The sequence below is a fragment of the Mustela lutreola genome, chromosome 1, assembly GCF_030435805.1.
Source record: "Mustela lutreola isolate mMusLut2 chromosome 1, mMusLut2.pri, whole genome shotgun sequence".
Taxonomy (NCBI): domain Eukaryota; kingdom Metazoa; phylum Chordata; class Mammalia; order Carnivora; family Mustelidae; genus Mustela; species Mustela lutreola.
In genome coordinates, this window is record NC_081290.1 from 249,995,999 (window position 1) to 250,008,987 (window position 12,989).

At 41.6% G+C, this 12,989-nt stretch overlaps 1 protein-coding gene across 2 annotated transcripts in view; it reads left to right on the forward strand.

Moving 5' to 3' along the window:
- NELL1 (neural EGFL like 1) overlaps positions 1–12,989 on the forward strand; it is an 847,777-nt gene that overhangs the window by 187,457 nt on the left and 647,331 nt on the right. For both annotated transcript variants that reach the window (XM_059138327.1, XM_059138338.1), the window contains exons 6-9: positions 2,922–2,994; positions 3,619–3,701; positions 10,634–10,768; positions 11,949–12,051. In XM_059138327.1, coding sequence (XP_058994310.1) covers positions 2,922–2,994; positions 3,619–3,701; positions 10,634–10,768; positions 11,949–12,051 — 394 coding nt within the window. The remainder of the gene's footprint in view (positions 1–2,921; positions 2,995–3,618; positions 3,702–10,633; positions 10,769–11,948; positions 12,052–12,989) is intronic.

The window sequence follows — 12,989 nt, forward strand, 5'->3', positions numbered from 1 at the left end:
ATATGCACACACACATGCTCAGACTTCTTCGGGTTACAGCTAATATTTGTACAGTGTGTGGCTGTCCTTCTTTTAGTCTAGCATGGAATTAAATCCGTTCAAATAAATTCCATTTCCATCTTGATTTATTTGGCAAGAACAAGTATTCATGCCAGTATGTGGGCTGACCTCCGTGACCTTTCCTCAGAGCAAATACCAAGTACTTTGAGTTTTGGTGTTAATGGGCATTGAAAAGCTGTCAGCTCTTATTTCTATTTGTGTTCAAGTCAAGGTCATTAACCTTCACCTGAGGATCTGTAGAACACCCCCCAGTGTGGGCTAGATTAAAAGTGGGAAGGCAGAAGTAATGATGGGGGCAGGTGGAAGGAAGGTGTGGGGGCCGCAGTTTGTAATTTACAATGTAACCAAAATCAGTAGTCACCTTTAAAAATAGGAAAAGGAAAACCAATATGTACTAAATTACCTTGCTACTGAGTGAACAGAAGGGATATCCTTTTCAAATGGATTTCCATTCATTTTTAGAAAGGAAATTAATACTGTGACAAGTATACTCTAGGTTTGAGTGCCATTTCCATGGCTGATTAAAAATAAGAATGGGCTTAGGGTGCCAGGGTGGCTCAGTGGGTTAAAGCCTCTGCCTTTGGCTCAGGTAATGACCTCAGGGTTCTGGGATCAAGCCCAGCATCAGGCTCTTTCCTCAGCGGGGAGCCTGCTTCCCTTCCTCTCTCTCTGCCTGCCTCTCTGCCTGCTTGTGATCTCTGTCTGTCAAATGAATAAATAAAATCTTTAAAAAAAAAAACAAGAATGGGTCTGGTTTTTCCTGGTACATGTGCTTTCTCTGCTTCCACATCTCCTAGGGTGATCAGCTGTCCCCGTATGCCTATGAGTCTGTTTTAGCACCGGCAGTCCAAGTCCTGGGAAACCCTAAATCCTGAGCAGACCTGGGATAGCTGGTTACTCTGAATTCACCCGTATTCAACCTATTCAAATCAGACAGATGTTTTCTGATGTGTCTCTCCATTCTGTATCATCGTCTTTGATGGAAGCATATAGCTTTGTCTATTTTTTTGTTTAACTTGAAAGGTAGTGAGAGCCCAGAGATCTAAATTGTGACAATCTTGGTTTGAATGACCCAGAACTTGAGTGCTAGAAGGATCTTTAGCGTTTGCATGCAGACTTTTTTCCAGAGGAAGCGACTGAAACTCAGAGCAGGTGTTTGACTGAATGCTTCAAGTTCACTCACTTAGCTTGAGATGGATCCAGAACTTGAGCCCGGGTCTCCTGACTTCCAATCCCATGCTTTTGTCCTGTTTCTCACATGTGCTTGAAAGGTGTCCTGGGCACTCAAAGGCATGATCTTGCTTTGAGAAACTGAGCAACTTTGTGTCAGGAAGAAGCTGATTGCCTTAACTGATGCTCCATTAATTGCTCTCTGGGATTTCCCACAAAAGACTCTGGATTCATATTGAGAAGCAGTGGTAGGGGTTTCCTCCCCATTGAGGAGGTTGTCTCCTCTTAAAATCACAAATACTGCATCATCCTCAAAGAGGAAGAGGTTAACAAATATATTCAATTCCGAGAAAGACTTCTATGATCCTGTTATTTCTATTAATGTTTCCAATTCATATTTCGTTCTGAAAAAAATAATCTTCTAAACCTTCTGTTTAGAAGACGAGCACATAATGTTACCCCCTGTGGAAGACTTGTAGCATGATCTTAGGCCTATATTTTATTTACAGATTAAGCTTAATATTCTGAATTGGCTTCTGCATCTTCTGTCTGTTCTGTGATACATCTTTTCGCAAATCAAGAAGAAAAAAACCCCCTAAAACCAAAATCTTGATACTCAACTTAAAAAAAAAAATCCAAAATCCAAGTCAATGTTGTCATTGCAAGATGGCGATCCCATTGACTTTTTTTTTTTTTTTTAAAGATTTTATTTATTTATTTGACAGAGAGAAGTAGGCAGAGAGGCAGGCAGGGGGTGGGGGAAGCAGAGTCCCTGCTGAGCAGAGAGCCAGATGCAGGGCTCTATCCCAGGACCCTGAGATCATGACCTGAGCCAAAGGCAGAAGCTCTAACCCAATGAGCCACCCAGGTAACCCTCATTTACTTTCTTAAATCAGGTTGTTCTTCCAGACTAAGTTACAGAATGAAAAGACCCCCTTTTACTCACAATGTGATGCTGAGCAAGTTTTAGGACTCCCCAACAAACACTCATGTTACTCAGTTAACAGAGAGTGAAGATTGTATGCAATTCTTTCCATGTCTCCTTTTATTTCCTCAATTAAATGAATCAAAAAGATTTAGTCTAATATATTTGTAGTGTCTTTTCTCCCTTGCTTAAAAAAATCACCCAAGTAGGCAAGATTTAATGTTCCAGGATGACTTAGGCATTGAGGAAATTTTAGTTTCATCAGTGTCTTTTTGGTTCAGTAGTTGAAGACCATTTACTGGTAGATCCTTCCTGTTACAATGTCATTCACACCCACCAGTGGTAACTAATGATAGTTTTCTTTTTTCCTTTTTTTAGATTTTTAAAATTTATTTGACAGACAGAGATCACAAGTAGGCAGAGAGGCAGGCAGAGAGAGGGGAGGGAAGCAGGCTCCCTGCTGAGCAGAGAGCCCGATGTGGGGCTTGATCCCAGGACCCTGAGATCATGACCCGAGCTGAAGGCAGAGGCTTTAACCTACTGAGCCACCCAGGCACCCCTAATGATAGTTTTCTTAAGACAAATGCACTTTTTAAGATTTCCAGAGGAGGGTGGTTTGGAGTAGCTCACTGGAGACTCAGGGTTTTGAGTGAGGATGCCAGTGTTGTAAAAAACATTGTGCCCTGTAGATAGCATGTGACTATCCAAGGGCCACTGGAACTGGTAACCATAATCTTGATCACCACCTCTCTCTTCTGTTATCAAGGGAATCATCCAAGATGGGAAAATCATCTTTATGCCAAATGGATACATAACTCAATGTCCGAACCTGAATCGCAGTAAGTAGCCTCTTGAAACATTTATAAATTTCTAATATTATGTAACTTACTGGTAATAAGCATGTCTCCCGAAGCATACAAAAACTGTGGACTTCTGAGGTAGTGGGGACAGGGAGATAATTTATCATCTATATCATATACTTCTGTGTCTTCCAAGTTTTAAAAAGTTTATGTGTTAAAGATTTACCATCAGAAGGTGAGAAAAAGACTACATTAGCAGTTGGGTTCTATGGACTGATGCAGGAAGAGAGGTTTAATATGACAGAATAAATAGTAAACATCTGTTTAATTGCTTGGCTTAGAGGTGAGTTTAGTTTCTCCTCTTCTACGTAATGATTCACAGTTTTCCAGTCACCTCTCAATAAAAATGAGGGCTTAATTTTAATTTAAAAATGTCCTATTGCCTTTTCAGTTAATGGTCCTTTTTTCCTGTTCCTCTTTTTCTCCCTGTTAATAAGAGGAGAAGACCAAGACCTGAAATCCTGGGTGATTTCCCTCCAATTGCAAAGTAATACTTAACCAGAAAAGCAAAACCCCTTCAACATAGCCAAGCAACTATTGTTGTAAAAATTTCGTTGTTGTATTAGCACTGTATCAACATTTCTTATTATTTTCTCTGTTGAGCTTGTCCAACTTGCAGTGATTTCTTAAGCCTGGTGCAAGGAATAATGGATTTGCAAGAGCTCTTGGCCAAGATGACTGCTAAAGTAGGTATCTAAATTTTGCTTGTGATGTTTCATTTCTTTCTTAGTCCTATCTGGAATTTCAAGCCATATGCTATAATGGAAACATTTTTAGCCTTGGCATCTGCAATATGTTACTATAAAAATGGTTTATGCTTACTTCAAATAGGACTACCTATAGAAAACATGACCATTTACCTCTTTGATACTATTTGGCTGTATCAAAATGTTAACTTGAATAATGTTTGGAGGAAAGAGGCTGTATGTATCACTGTGGATTCCCTGGGAGAGGAAAAGGAATTTGCCCATTGGCCATTCAACTAGTAACACTGTGAGATGATAGATGGTCAGAGGCACTGCTGCTTATAAGCTAATGTGTTTTGAATGTAAGAATAATTGCCAATAATCAGAAGGGGCAAAATATTCATTGTGAGGAACCGATTACTGTCACGAGAAGGCATTATATCACATTTCTAAGATGTGATTTATTTCAGGACTGGTCTTGAGTTAAATAGTGGAGGAGGCAAACTTTGCCTGTTATCACATTCAGTTTTATAGTTGTACATCTTTTCCTTCTCTCCATCATCCAGTTAACAAGCATTTTTTGAGGATCTGCTATTGGCCACTGTGTCAGACACAAAGGAGGCAGTAATGAACAAGGCACTATGGCTACTCCAGAAGATACTGAGGGTGGAACCAAAAATGTAGACAGTTAGAGGGTTTGGTATGTGAGGTTTAGATTTATAACAAAAAGCCCTGAGCCTTGTGTTGAAAGGCACTGGATAAATGGAAAATATGTCTGATGCTATTGTTATGATACCAATCAGTCGTGCACGGGAGTCCCAGCCTAGGGCGAAGAAGGAATTAGTTTGGGCCAAAGAGACATTATAATCTGTGAAAGGAAAAATTTTAATAACAGAGAAAATGATACATTAATCCTATGCCACCTGCGGCTATGACTGCTCCCAGCCATGAGCCAAGCAACATGAAGGGGGGAAAAATTTAGTAGGTTGTTAAGTGTTTGGGAGGCAGGGCTATGCTTTGGACCCATCCGTTGTGCTGCCGAAGATAAGGTTTCTCTTTCAAACCAGTTTTGGGCCAGGTTGTCTTTTGTCTGGAAAGGAGAGACAGAACACTTTTGTTGGAGACCCCGAGACTAGAGAGCTGAAGCATTAGCCTTTTGGTTCAGAGTACAGTGGAAATGTGAAATGCAGCCAATTATTTGCCTTCCCGGCTTCTGGCATATAGAGGCTTATGTTTTTAATTCGTCGGGAGCAGCTTGATCTCAATAGTGTTGATTATATTATAGCTTGCTACCAGATTTTTGGAACGAGAAACATGCCACTCAGTCTAAGGTGATTGTGGTTCCCGGCTTTAAGGATGCTCCTTTCTTTCTCGTTCTTTCCTTCTGCAGAGAATGTCATTTTTCTCTTTCTAGCCATACATTATCTAGGAGCCACATTGAGCTCTGTCCTCCAAATGTTATTATGTAAAATGGGCATTTGTGAGGCAGTAGATATCTAATTGTGGGCAATTGCAAGCAGAAAATGGTTTCATCCACCTTCTAAACCCCGCCTCTGGCTCTTTGGAAGATTTATAAGTCTGTTTCTTCCAAACCGTGAATAGAATTATAATCAGAAAACCAAGGACTTCATTTTCAGTGGAAGATTTTGGAATCTACAGTAATCTAGAAGAGGACCATTGGTAAACATGTTAAGAAGGATTAGCTAGTTAATTTTAGGCTCTGTAGGCCAAGAGGCAAAATAGAAAATATTATGTATAAATTTATTTAAATATAATCACTTGAGATATGAGCACTAAAGAATGTAAAAATCATTCTTAGCTCATAGGTCGGAGGAAAGTGAGTGGTGGGCCAGATTTGGTCCACGGGCCCAAATTTGTCAACTCCTAATTTAGAAAATGCTGGAAAGTCAGTCATAGGAGGTAATATTTACAGAGTATTTGCTGTGTGTTAGTTACAATGCTTAAATGTTTTGTATTCCCTATCACTTTAATCCTCACAACAGCCCTGTGAGTTGGGGTTGATTTATTAGCTCGCTTCCCAGATGAGAAGACTCAGTTTCAGGAATGTTATGTTAACTCTTCCCAAGACCATGGATGGCAGAGCTGGGACGCAGGCTCAGATCCTGAAGCTGCATCATGACCAAGAAAGTCTGTAGTTGGAGAAGGGAGGATTAGAAAGAGGAACAAAAGACATAAAGAAGGAAAGACTGATGGAGAGAGGCAGGTTGGCCGCTACCAGCTTGGGGATGGAAAGACCTGTGAGAACAATGAGCCAAATGGAAGAGAGGAATGTGTGTTCTGATGGAACCTGCTGGGAGCGAAACCTGAGCATGAAGCCTGTAGTAGCTTTTAGAGGCGAAAGTCAGGGCAAGAACAAGGCTCCTAAACTCACCCTTTTGTTTATAATCTGTTGTTTTCCTTGGAAATCTGTTTGGATGTTGAGTCCTAGGTTCCCATGCTGTGTTTCTGGCAGGACCATGTAGGGCCCCTTATATTCCATGATCTCCTTAAAGGTTTTCAGATCATCAAGGCTTCCCAGAATCACACTGCAAACCTAGGATAAACCAGGTGAATTCTTAGCCAAGAATTCTTCAATAAGAATTCTTCAAGAATTCTTAGCCAAGAATTCTTCTCAAGGAATATCGTTCCCTCTTGTCTGTGCCAGTCGGAACAGGAAGGCCTTCTTTCTGTGCTTCATGTAAACCTTATTTCCTTTACGTGTACTCTTACACTGAGGATTACAGGCCTTTGAGGCCACATCTTTATGTGGGAGTTTCCTTTAAGAGCTCCCAATATGGGCAGACCCTGCTCCCTAACACCTCTCCCCTTTACCCTGTGTAGCCATCAAGGTGGGACCTTGGAGGCTCATTGACCTTCTCCCAGTTGGTGTTTCTCCATATGTAAAAGGGTGACAATTAATTTTGGTTTTATGAAGATCCCATGAGACCAGACAAGTGAGATTTAAAGGTCTGGTTTGGTGGATCGGTATACAGTAGGCACTCACTAAGCTGTAGTTGTTCATTTTGTTGTTAAACCTAGAAAAAAAATGGACAGCCACTAGGGAGAGATGTCCACCTTGCCTGGCAACAGCCATGAGTTGCTGTCGGGTTCCTGGTCTTAGAGTTAGGTGCCAGGAGGTCTTGGAAAACCATGGAAAGTCCTTACACAGTATCCTAGCGGAAGGCTATGGCATCTTACCAGAGAGCAAGCCCACTGCACAAGCTGGGTAGGAGTTGGGAGCCATAATCACATCAAACAGATGTACCACCAGATGAGCTCAGGGCTCTGCCCAGGAGGGCTTGCTCTTTCTTTTCTCTCTTCAGGAGAGAGGGTGCTGCAGGATGACTATACCCTTGCTGAACACAGGACGTATCATGGGAGGAGCTTACATGTACCTTCAGGTCAAGGTTCATAAGAGCCCTCTTTGAAAAATCCTGGCATCCTGGCACAGTGAACCTTTTTCAAGGTAGAGAAATACAGGGAAGGTGTCTTCTGTCCCATTCCCTAAGCCATCTGCAAGAGACCACCGGTCCCTGGCTTCCTCTGGAAGTTCTCTCGGGTAGTCCTAAGGTTGTGGGAACGAACCCATTGCTGGGCTGGCTATCTCGTGATGGGGTCGGGACCTGTCTTGCTCTTGTATCCCACCTGTCCTGTCATTGCATTCTGCCTGCACGCTCAGGAAGAAGGGATGCTGGAGACTGGGAATTTGATTACTGACACTCAAATCTTTGACAAATCTATTTATGCAAATCAAGCAGCACTTGGAGTGGCATTTCAGCTTGTAACATATTTAATTTTGAGACTTGCATTGTTGCGAGGAGCTCAATAGTGATTTTTCCAGTTAAGCTTAAAAGTTTAACACAATAAAAGATTTTTTTCCCTCTTCGATGTAGCAAATGCCAAATAAATAGCATTTCAAAGAAAGAAAAGTGCACCCCACAGCACGACTAATGTACTCATCCATTTGTTGACCTCTTGCTGTGAAAAAGTCCTTCGATGTCTGTCTTTGAATGTGTACAGTTAAGAATAAATAATTCTGCCCATCGTTGCTTAGATAAATGCATGAACAAAGGTAAGACTGAACACAGGTGTAGATTTGTTTCTGGATCTATTTTGGATCTGTAGGCATTCTTGGAGGAAATGGCAGGTAGTGTAGAAATAGCTTTTGAAAATGAATTTGGGTAAAATCAGCATGCTAATACCAGCCACAAATTGTAAGTCATTTTTTGGTTCAGAGCTGTTTTTCTCCTTTCATTGTTCCCTAGTATTTAACCCGGGGAAGAAGGAAGGTAAAGTTACATAGTAAGTGTCTTTGAAAAATTAGCTTTTTGCTTTAATATGTCTTTGCTTTTGTGCCTTTCTCATGCACTTTTCTTATTACAGAGATTAGGGCTTTTCAGTGTTGTCGGAAAAGGCTAAATGTATTAAAAAGTAGAAACAGAGTTCAGAAGGGAACCATCTGCCCTGAGAATAACTTCCATTGAAACCGAGGTTTTCTTGGTATTGAGTTTTGTAGGTGAGCATAGCTCAGTTTTGTTGGACAGTATGGGAAATTGACGATACTGCCTTTAGGCAAATTCCTGGGTTTTCAGGAAACTTGGGCAGTCACAGAATTGCTTTTGGAGTCATTTAGTCTTTAAGTTTCTTAGAGTGGTGTAGGCAATAGATTATTGGAGATTTTCAGAGTAATGCTCATTTCTTCTCACAGATGCCCTGTTCTCAGCCACTTTTAGGAGGGACACAGTCTAGTTGAACTCTTTTTCAACCCAGGCTCATCCATCAGTCAGTACCCTTTTGTAGGATCTACAGGGGCTATAGAAGTGAAGAAAAGGTAATATTCAGTGAGCTGTCACTACCTCTTACCTATATGTGGTTTTACTCACTTAACCTCACCAAATTCTAAGAAGTGTATTTAATATGTCCCCTAAAAAATTGCCAAATAACTTAACTCTCATGGACTCCAGAAACTCTCATTAAGCCAGAGCTTTACATAAGTCTGAATTTTTAGAAGATGGTGCATGTGGGAATGGTCCCAGGGGGCTAATATTTTCGGCATAGTTAACTCTACATTCTGATGGTGGTGCAGGTGCTTTGTCTAGCATCCTATTTGTTTTTTCCCCTGCCCACAAAAGGCAGGTGGGGAACTATTTTTCTTGAGAGATTTTAAACTTTTGGAGGAAGAGAATGAAATAAATGACAAAAGCCAAATTTGGAATTACATGTGGATTCCATTTTTATTTTTATTTATTTTTTATTATTATTTTTAAAGATTTTATTTATTTATTTGACAGGCAGAGATCAAAAGTAGGCAGAGGGGCAGGCAGAGAGAGAGGGGGAAGTAGGCTCCCTGCCGAGCAAAGACTCCGATGCAGGGCTTGATCCCAGGACCCTGGGATCATGATCTGAGCCAAAGGCAGAGGCTTTAACCCACTAAGCCACCCAGGCGCCCCAGTGGATTCCATTTTTAGACAGTGGTGCTCAGCAGTGCTGGTAGGAGTGATTGAGAGGAACACGTAAGGAATGGAACCACAGTTAGCATAGAAAGATTTGGGGAGTCCTCAACCCATATTCAACCATTATATCTAAAATATTGGCTTGAAATGGTCTTGGTTGGACCAGAGACTGGATTGCTCTATGTGGGGAAAATACTAAAGATACAGAGGTACAAGTATGGTAGAGAAAGAAAAGAGAAACTCCTTGGACTTAGAAAGTAGTATATTTTTCAATCAAGGCAGTCTCTAAAGAAAAAGGGGTAATGGTAATACTGCTATTGGATCGAGTTACACTTGAGTATGTGTGAGATTCTGTCTCAAAAAGTTGAATTTTTTCCCCCACCATATGTTTGAAGGCGACTGCAGTAGGCTGCATGGAACGTGATCAGGAGAGAGGCTTGGCCTCCTGTGGTGTGATCTCTTCAGTGAACAGGGTGGTGCTGAGTGTGGCCCAGAGCAGGTGTGAAGACAGGCTGACCTCAGATGTTCGGAGAGAGTAGGTTGGTTATGACTGGTTAGAAGGCAAAGGTAGGTCGGATAGGAAAAGTGGGGAGAGATTTCACTGCTCCCACCAAGAAAGAGGTTTCAAAACATCCAGAGCTCACCAAAAAAAATTTTTAAGGGTAGTGTCCTTCTGCCGTAGATGTGCGAAGAGAAGCTGGTGAGTCACTGAAAGGGGTTACTTGTCACGACCTTCCAACCTCATGACTCTTTTCAAGTCAGAGATTCTAAGGTTCTGCGATTACTGATAATAGTTGCGGGACCTGTGAAAATGGAACAGGCTTCTCCCTAAATCCTGATCTGACCCATTGGTTTGGTTGCCTCTTGTCACCTTTGAACACCAAAGTGGATTTCTGGGGCATTCATTCTGGGGATCCTGAGCAGGGGAGAAACCAGATCCTTGTATGCATTTCGCTTTTCCTGGCCCCAGCTCCCAGGAATTTTTCAGAAGAGAGGAAGCAGTGACTTCCTGCCTGAAAACCGTGGCACTCTGGTTAGTGTGTGAACACGGAGAGAATGGTGGGAGATAAATGTTAGTGCATCGGGGTTGCTGATGAGATCTCCTGTAAACATTGTAATGAGTCCTTGAGAACACATTCATTATGAGTGTTTCTGTGTGGGCCTGAGCTGGAAGCACACATGTTTATGTACACTCATGAGGTCCCTGAGATACAGTTTAATGTCTCATTTGGTGCTCATTAGACCATAGGAGCCAATGTGTCTTCAGTTTAGAATGATTCCACCTCATGGTTTTTGTTTTTGTTTCTGGTTTTTTTTTTTTTTTTTTTTTTTTTTAATAATCTGGCTAAGAATAAGTTAGCTACTCTGAGCATTTATTTTTTCCTTCTCCTTGGATTTCCTGCCCCCACCCCCCCATTAGCTTTGTTAGGGTAATGCAACTGAATGAAAGTAATTACACCTAGTAACTTTTATTTGCAGTTAAATTATGCAGAGACGAGACTTAGTCAGTTGGAAAACTGTCACTGCGAGAAGACCTGCCAAGTGAGTGGACTTCTCTATAGAGATCAAGACTCCTGGGTTGACGGGGATCACTGCCGGAACTGCACTTGCAAAGTAAGCCTCTTTGTCAATAAACAGAGTGGTGGGGGGGCATTTTCACTACTTATTGTATAATCTGATCTTGCAGTGTACAATGCTGACTTTAGGAAGTTTGTATGATCTTTCCACCAATAAGCTTCTGCCTAGCAACCTGTGCCATTGTGAGGGGAACCCAGAAGAGTGTCATTTCATCTCTTAGTACTTGGAAGTTAAAATCAGCTTCTATTTGACAGCATACTCTAATATGACCTAACATTGTTACTAACAGATTTAGTGCGTGGAGTTTGAGGATTGAGAATATCAGAGGGAGGAAGGGACTTCCGTGATTTTTCAAGCAACCTAACAGTTAGCGTCAGTCACAGCTTTTCACTGCTAGAATACATTTTTTTTTTTTTTTTTTTTAGGTTTTATTTGTTTATTTGACAGAGAGAGATCACAAGTAAGCAGAGAGGCAGGCAGAGAGAGGGGGAGGTAGGCTCCCCACTGAGCAGAGAACCTAATGCGGGGGCTCGATCCTAGAACCCTGAGACCATGACCCGAGCCGAAGACAGAGGCTTAACCCACTGAGCCACCCAGGTGCCCCTAGAATACATTTTAGAATGAGGTATAGTTAGTTAGTTTCTAGATGTTTTTATTGTAATTTACAAGGTCTCTGTCATCTGTTTCAGAGATGTGCAAGACCCACCTTCCCCTCCCCCAGCCCCACCCCCTCCCTCCGACTTCAGGGTATCCATCATCTGTTTACTCCATCTCTTTCAGAGAATTCAAGAGCACCCCCAAAATTAGTCTGTGAACTCTGTGCCGTTGAAATTATTTGATAACTATTTGAAGGATGCCTTTGTGTGGGGAAAATACAAAATGGATTGTTAGGGCCTCAGTAATGATTGACAGGGTCTGCAGAAGGTGTTATTTATGTTCTTGGAAAAAATAGGCTTTTGTTTTCTGCCTAATCTACTTAGCCCACATGGGCAGGTGGAATGAAGGCAGTGATGTATATCAGAAAAGTAATTGAGGTGGCACAGGTTCATCTGGGCTGCAGAAAATGCTTCATTTGTGATCCTCGAGTAGACTGGGAATTCCTCACACTGCTTCTCTTTCCCTGATGAGATTTCTGAGATGACATGTGAGCTTTTGCCAAAAAGGGAAATTTCAAAGAGCACTTCTGAGATTCCTTTCCCTGTGTTTCCTTCCTCAGAGTGGCACTGTCGAGTGTCGAAGGATGTCCTGTCCCCCTCTCAATTGCTCCCCGGACTCCCTCCCCGTGCACATTGCTGGCCAATGCTGTAAGGTCTGCAGACGTAAGTACTGACTGAGGGTCAGAGTGGTCCTCTGTGCTTTGAGATTTTTTCCCCCCTAATGTTTAGGCCCCAACTGATGAACATTGATGACATGAATTACCAGAAGTTGATACTAAATGTATGACAAGAAGAACTTCCTATGTTAATCAGCTGTGATGTGCAGATACTTTATATAGGCTTTTTTTTTTTTTTTAAATCTCCTATCAACTCTAATTACTATTCTTTCCATTTCCTATAGAAGGAACTGGTGTTCACAGGGATTAACTACTTGTCTAGGGTCAAACCTCTGGTGTAATGGGTTGTGTTGATCATGAGGTTGTAATTCCAAAGCTCCATATGCTTTGGTCCTTCTTCTTCTGAATGATGAAGTTTAAGGTCCAGATTCTATAGGCTTTCTGAGGTCTTGGCCAGATTTCCTGTTACTAAAATGCCTTTGTTAGAAATTTTGAGATGAGCTTCAGTTAAGATACTGACACAAGTGCCTTCAGAGTTGGCTTGTCCAAGCTACAGGATTTAAATACTCTTAGTCTGTTTTGCAAAGGACACCTTTTCAGATGAAATAGTGAAATGAGCCTGGAGACCAGCCGTAAGAGTAAAAGCTGTCATTAAGAATGCTTGGCAGGTGCCATTTACTATGTAGGTGCTACACTTCTGTTCGCTTACTGACTACTCACTACAGTCCTTTGGGTGGGGATAATTCTCCCTGTTTTACAGGAAGCTTAGGGAAGTTAACTTACCAAGGTCGCAACCCTTGTAAGTGACCCCGGTGAGATAGGAAGCTTATGGTGCCTGATGACGAAGCCCATTGTCTTTTCATCCATCCATAGGGTCTTCTGTAGCAAGAGTCTATGTTAGACACTTGTCGTCATTTTAAGGTCATTTCTTTACCAAAAATACCATCATCAATGCATCTTCTAAACCCAGTGGTATAGCTTTTT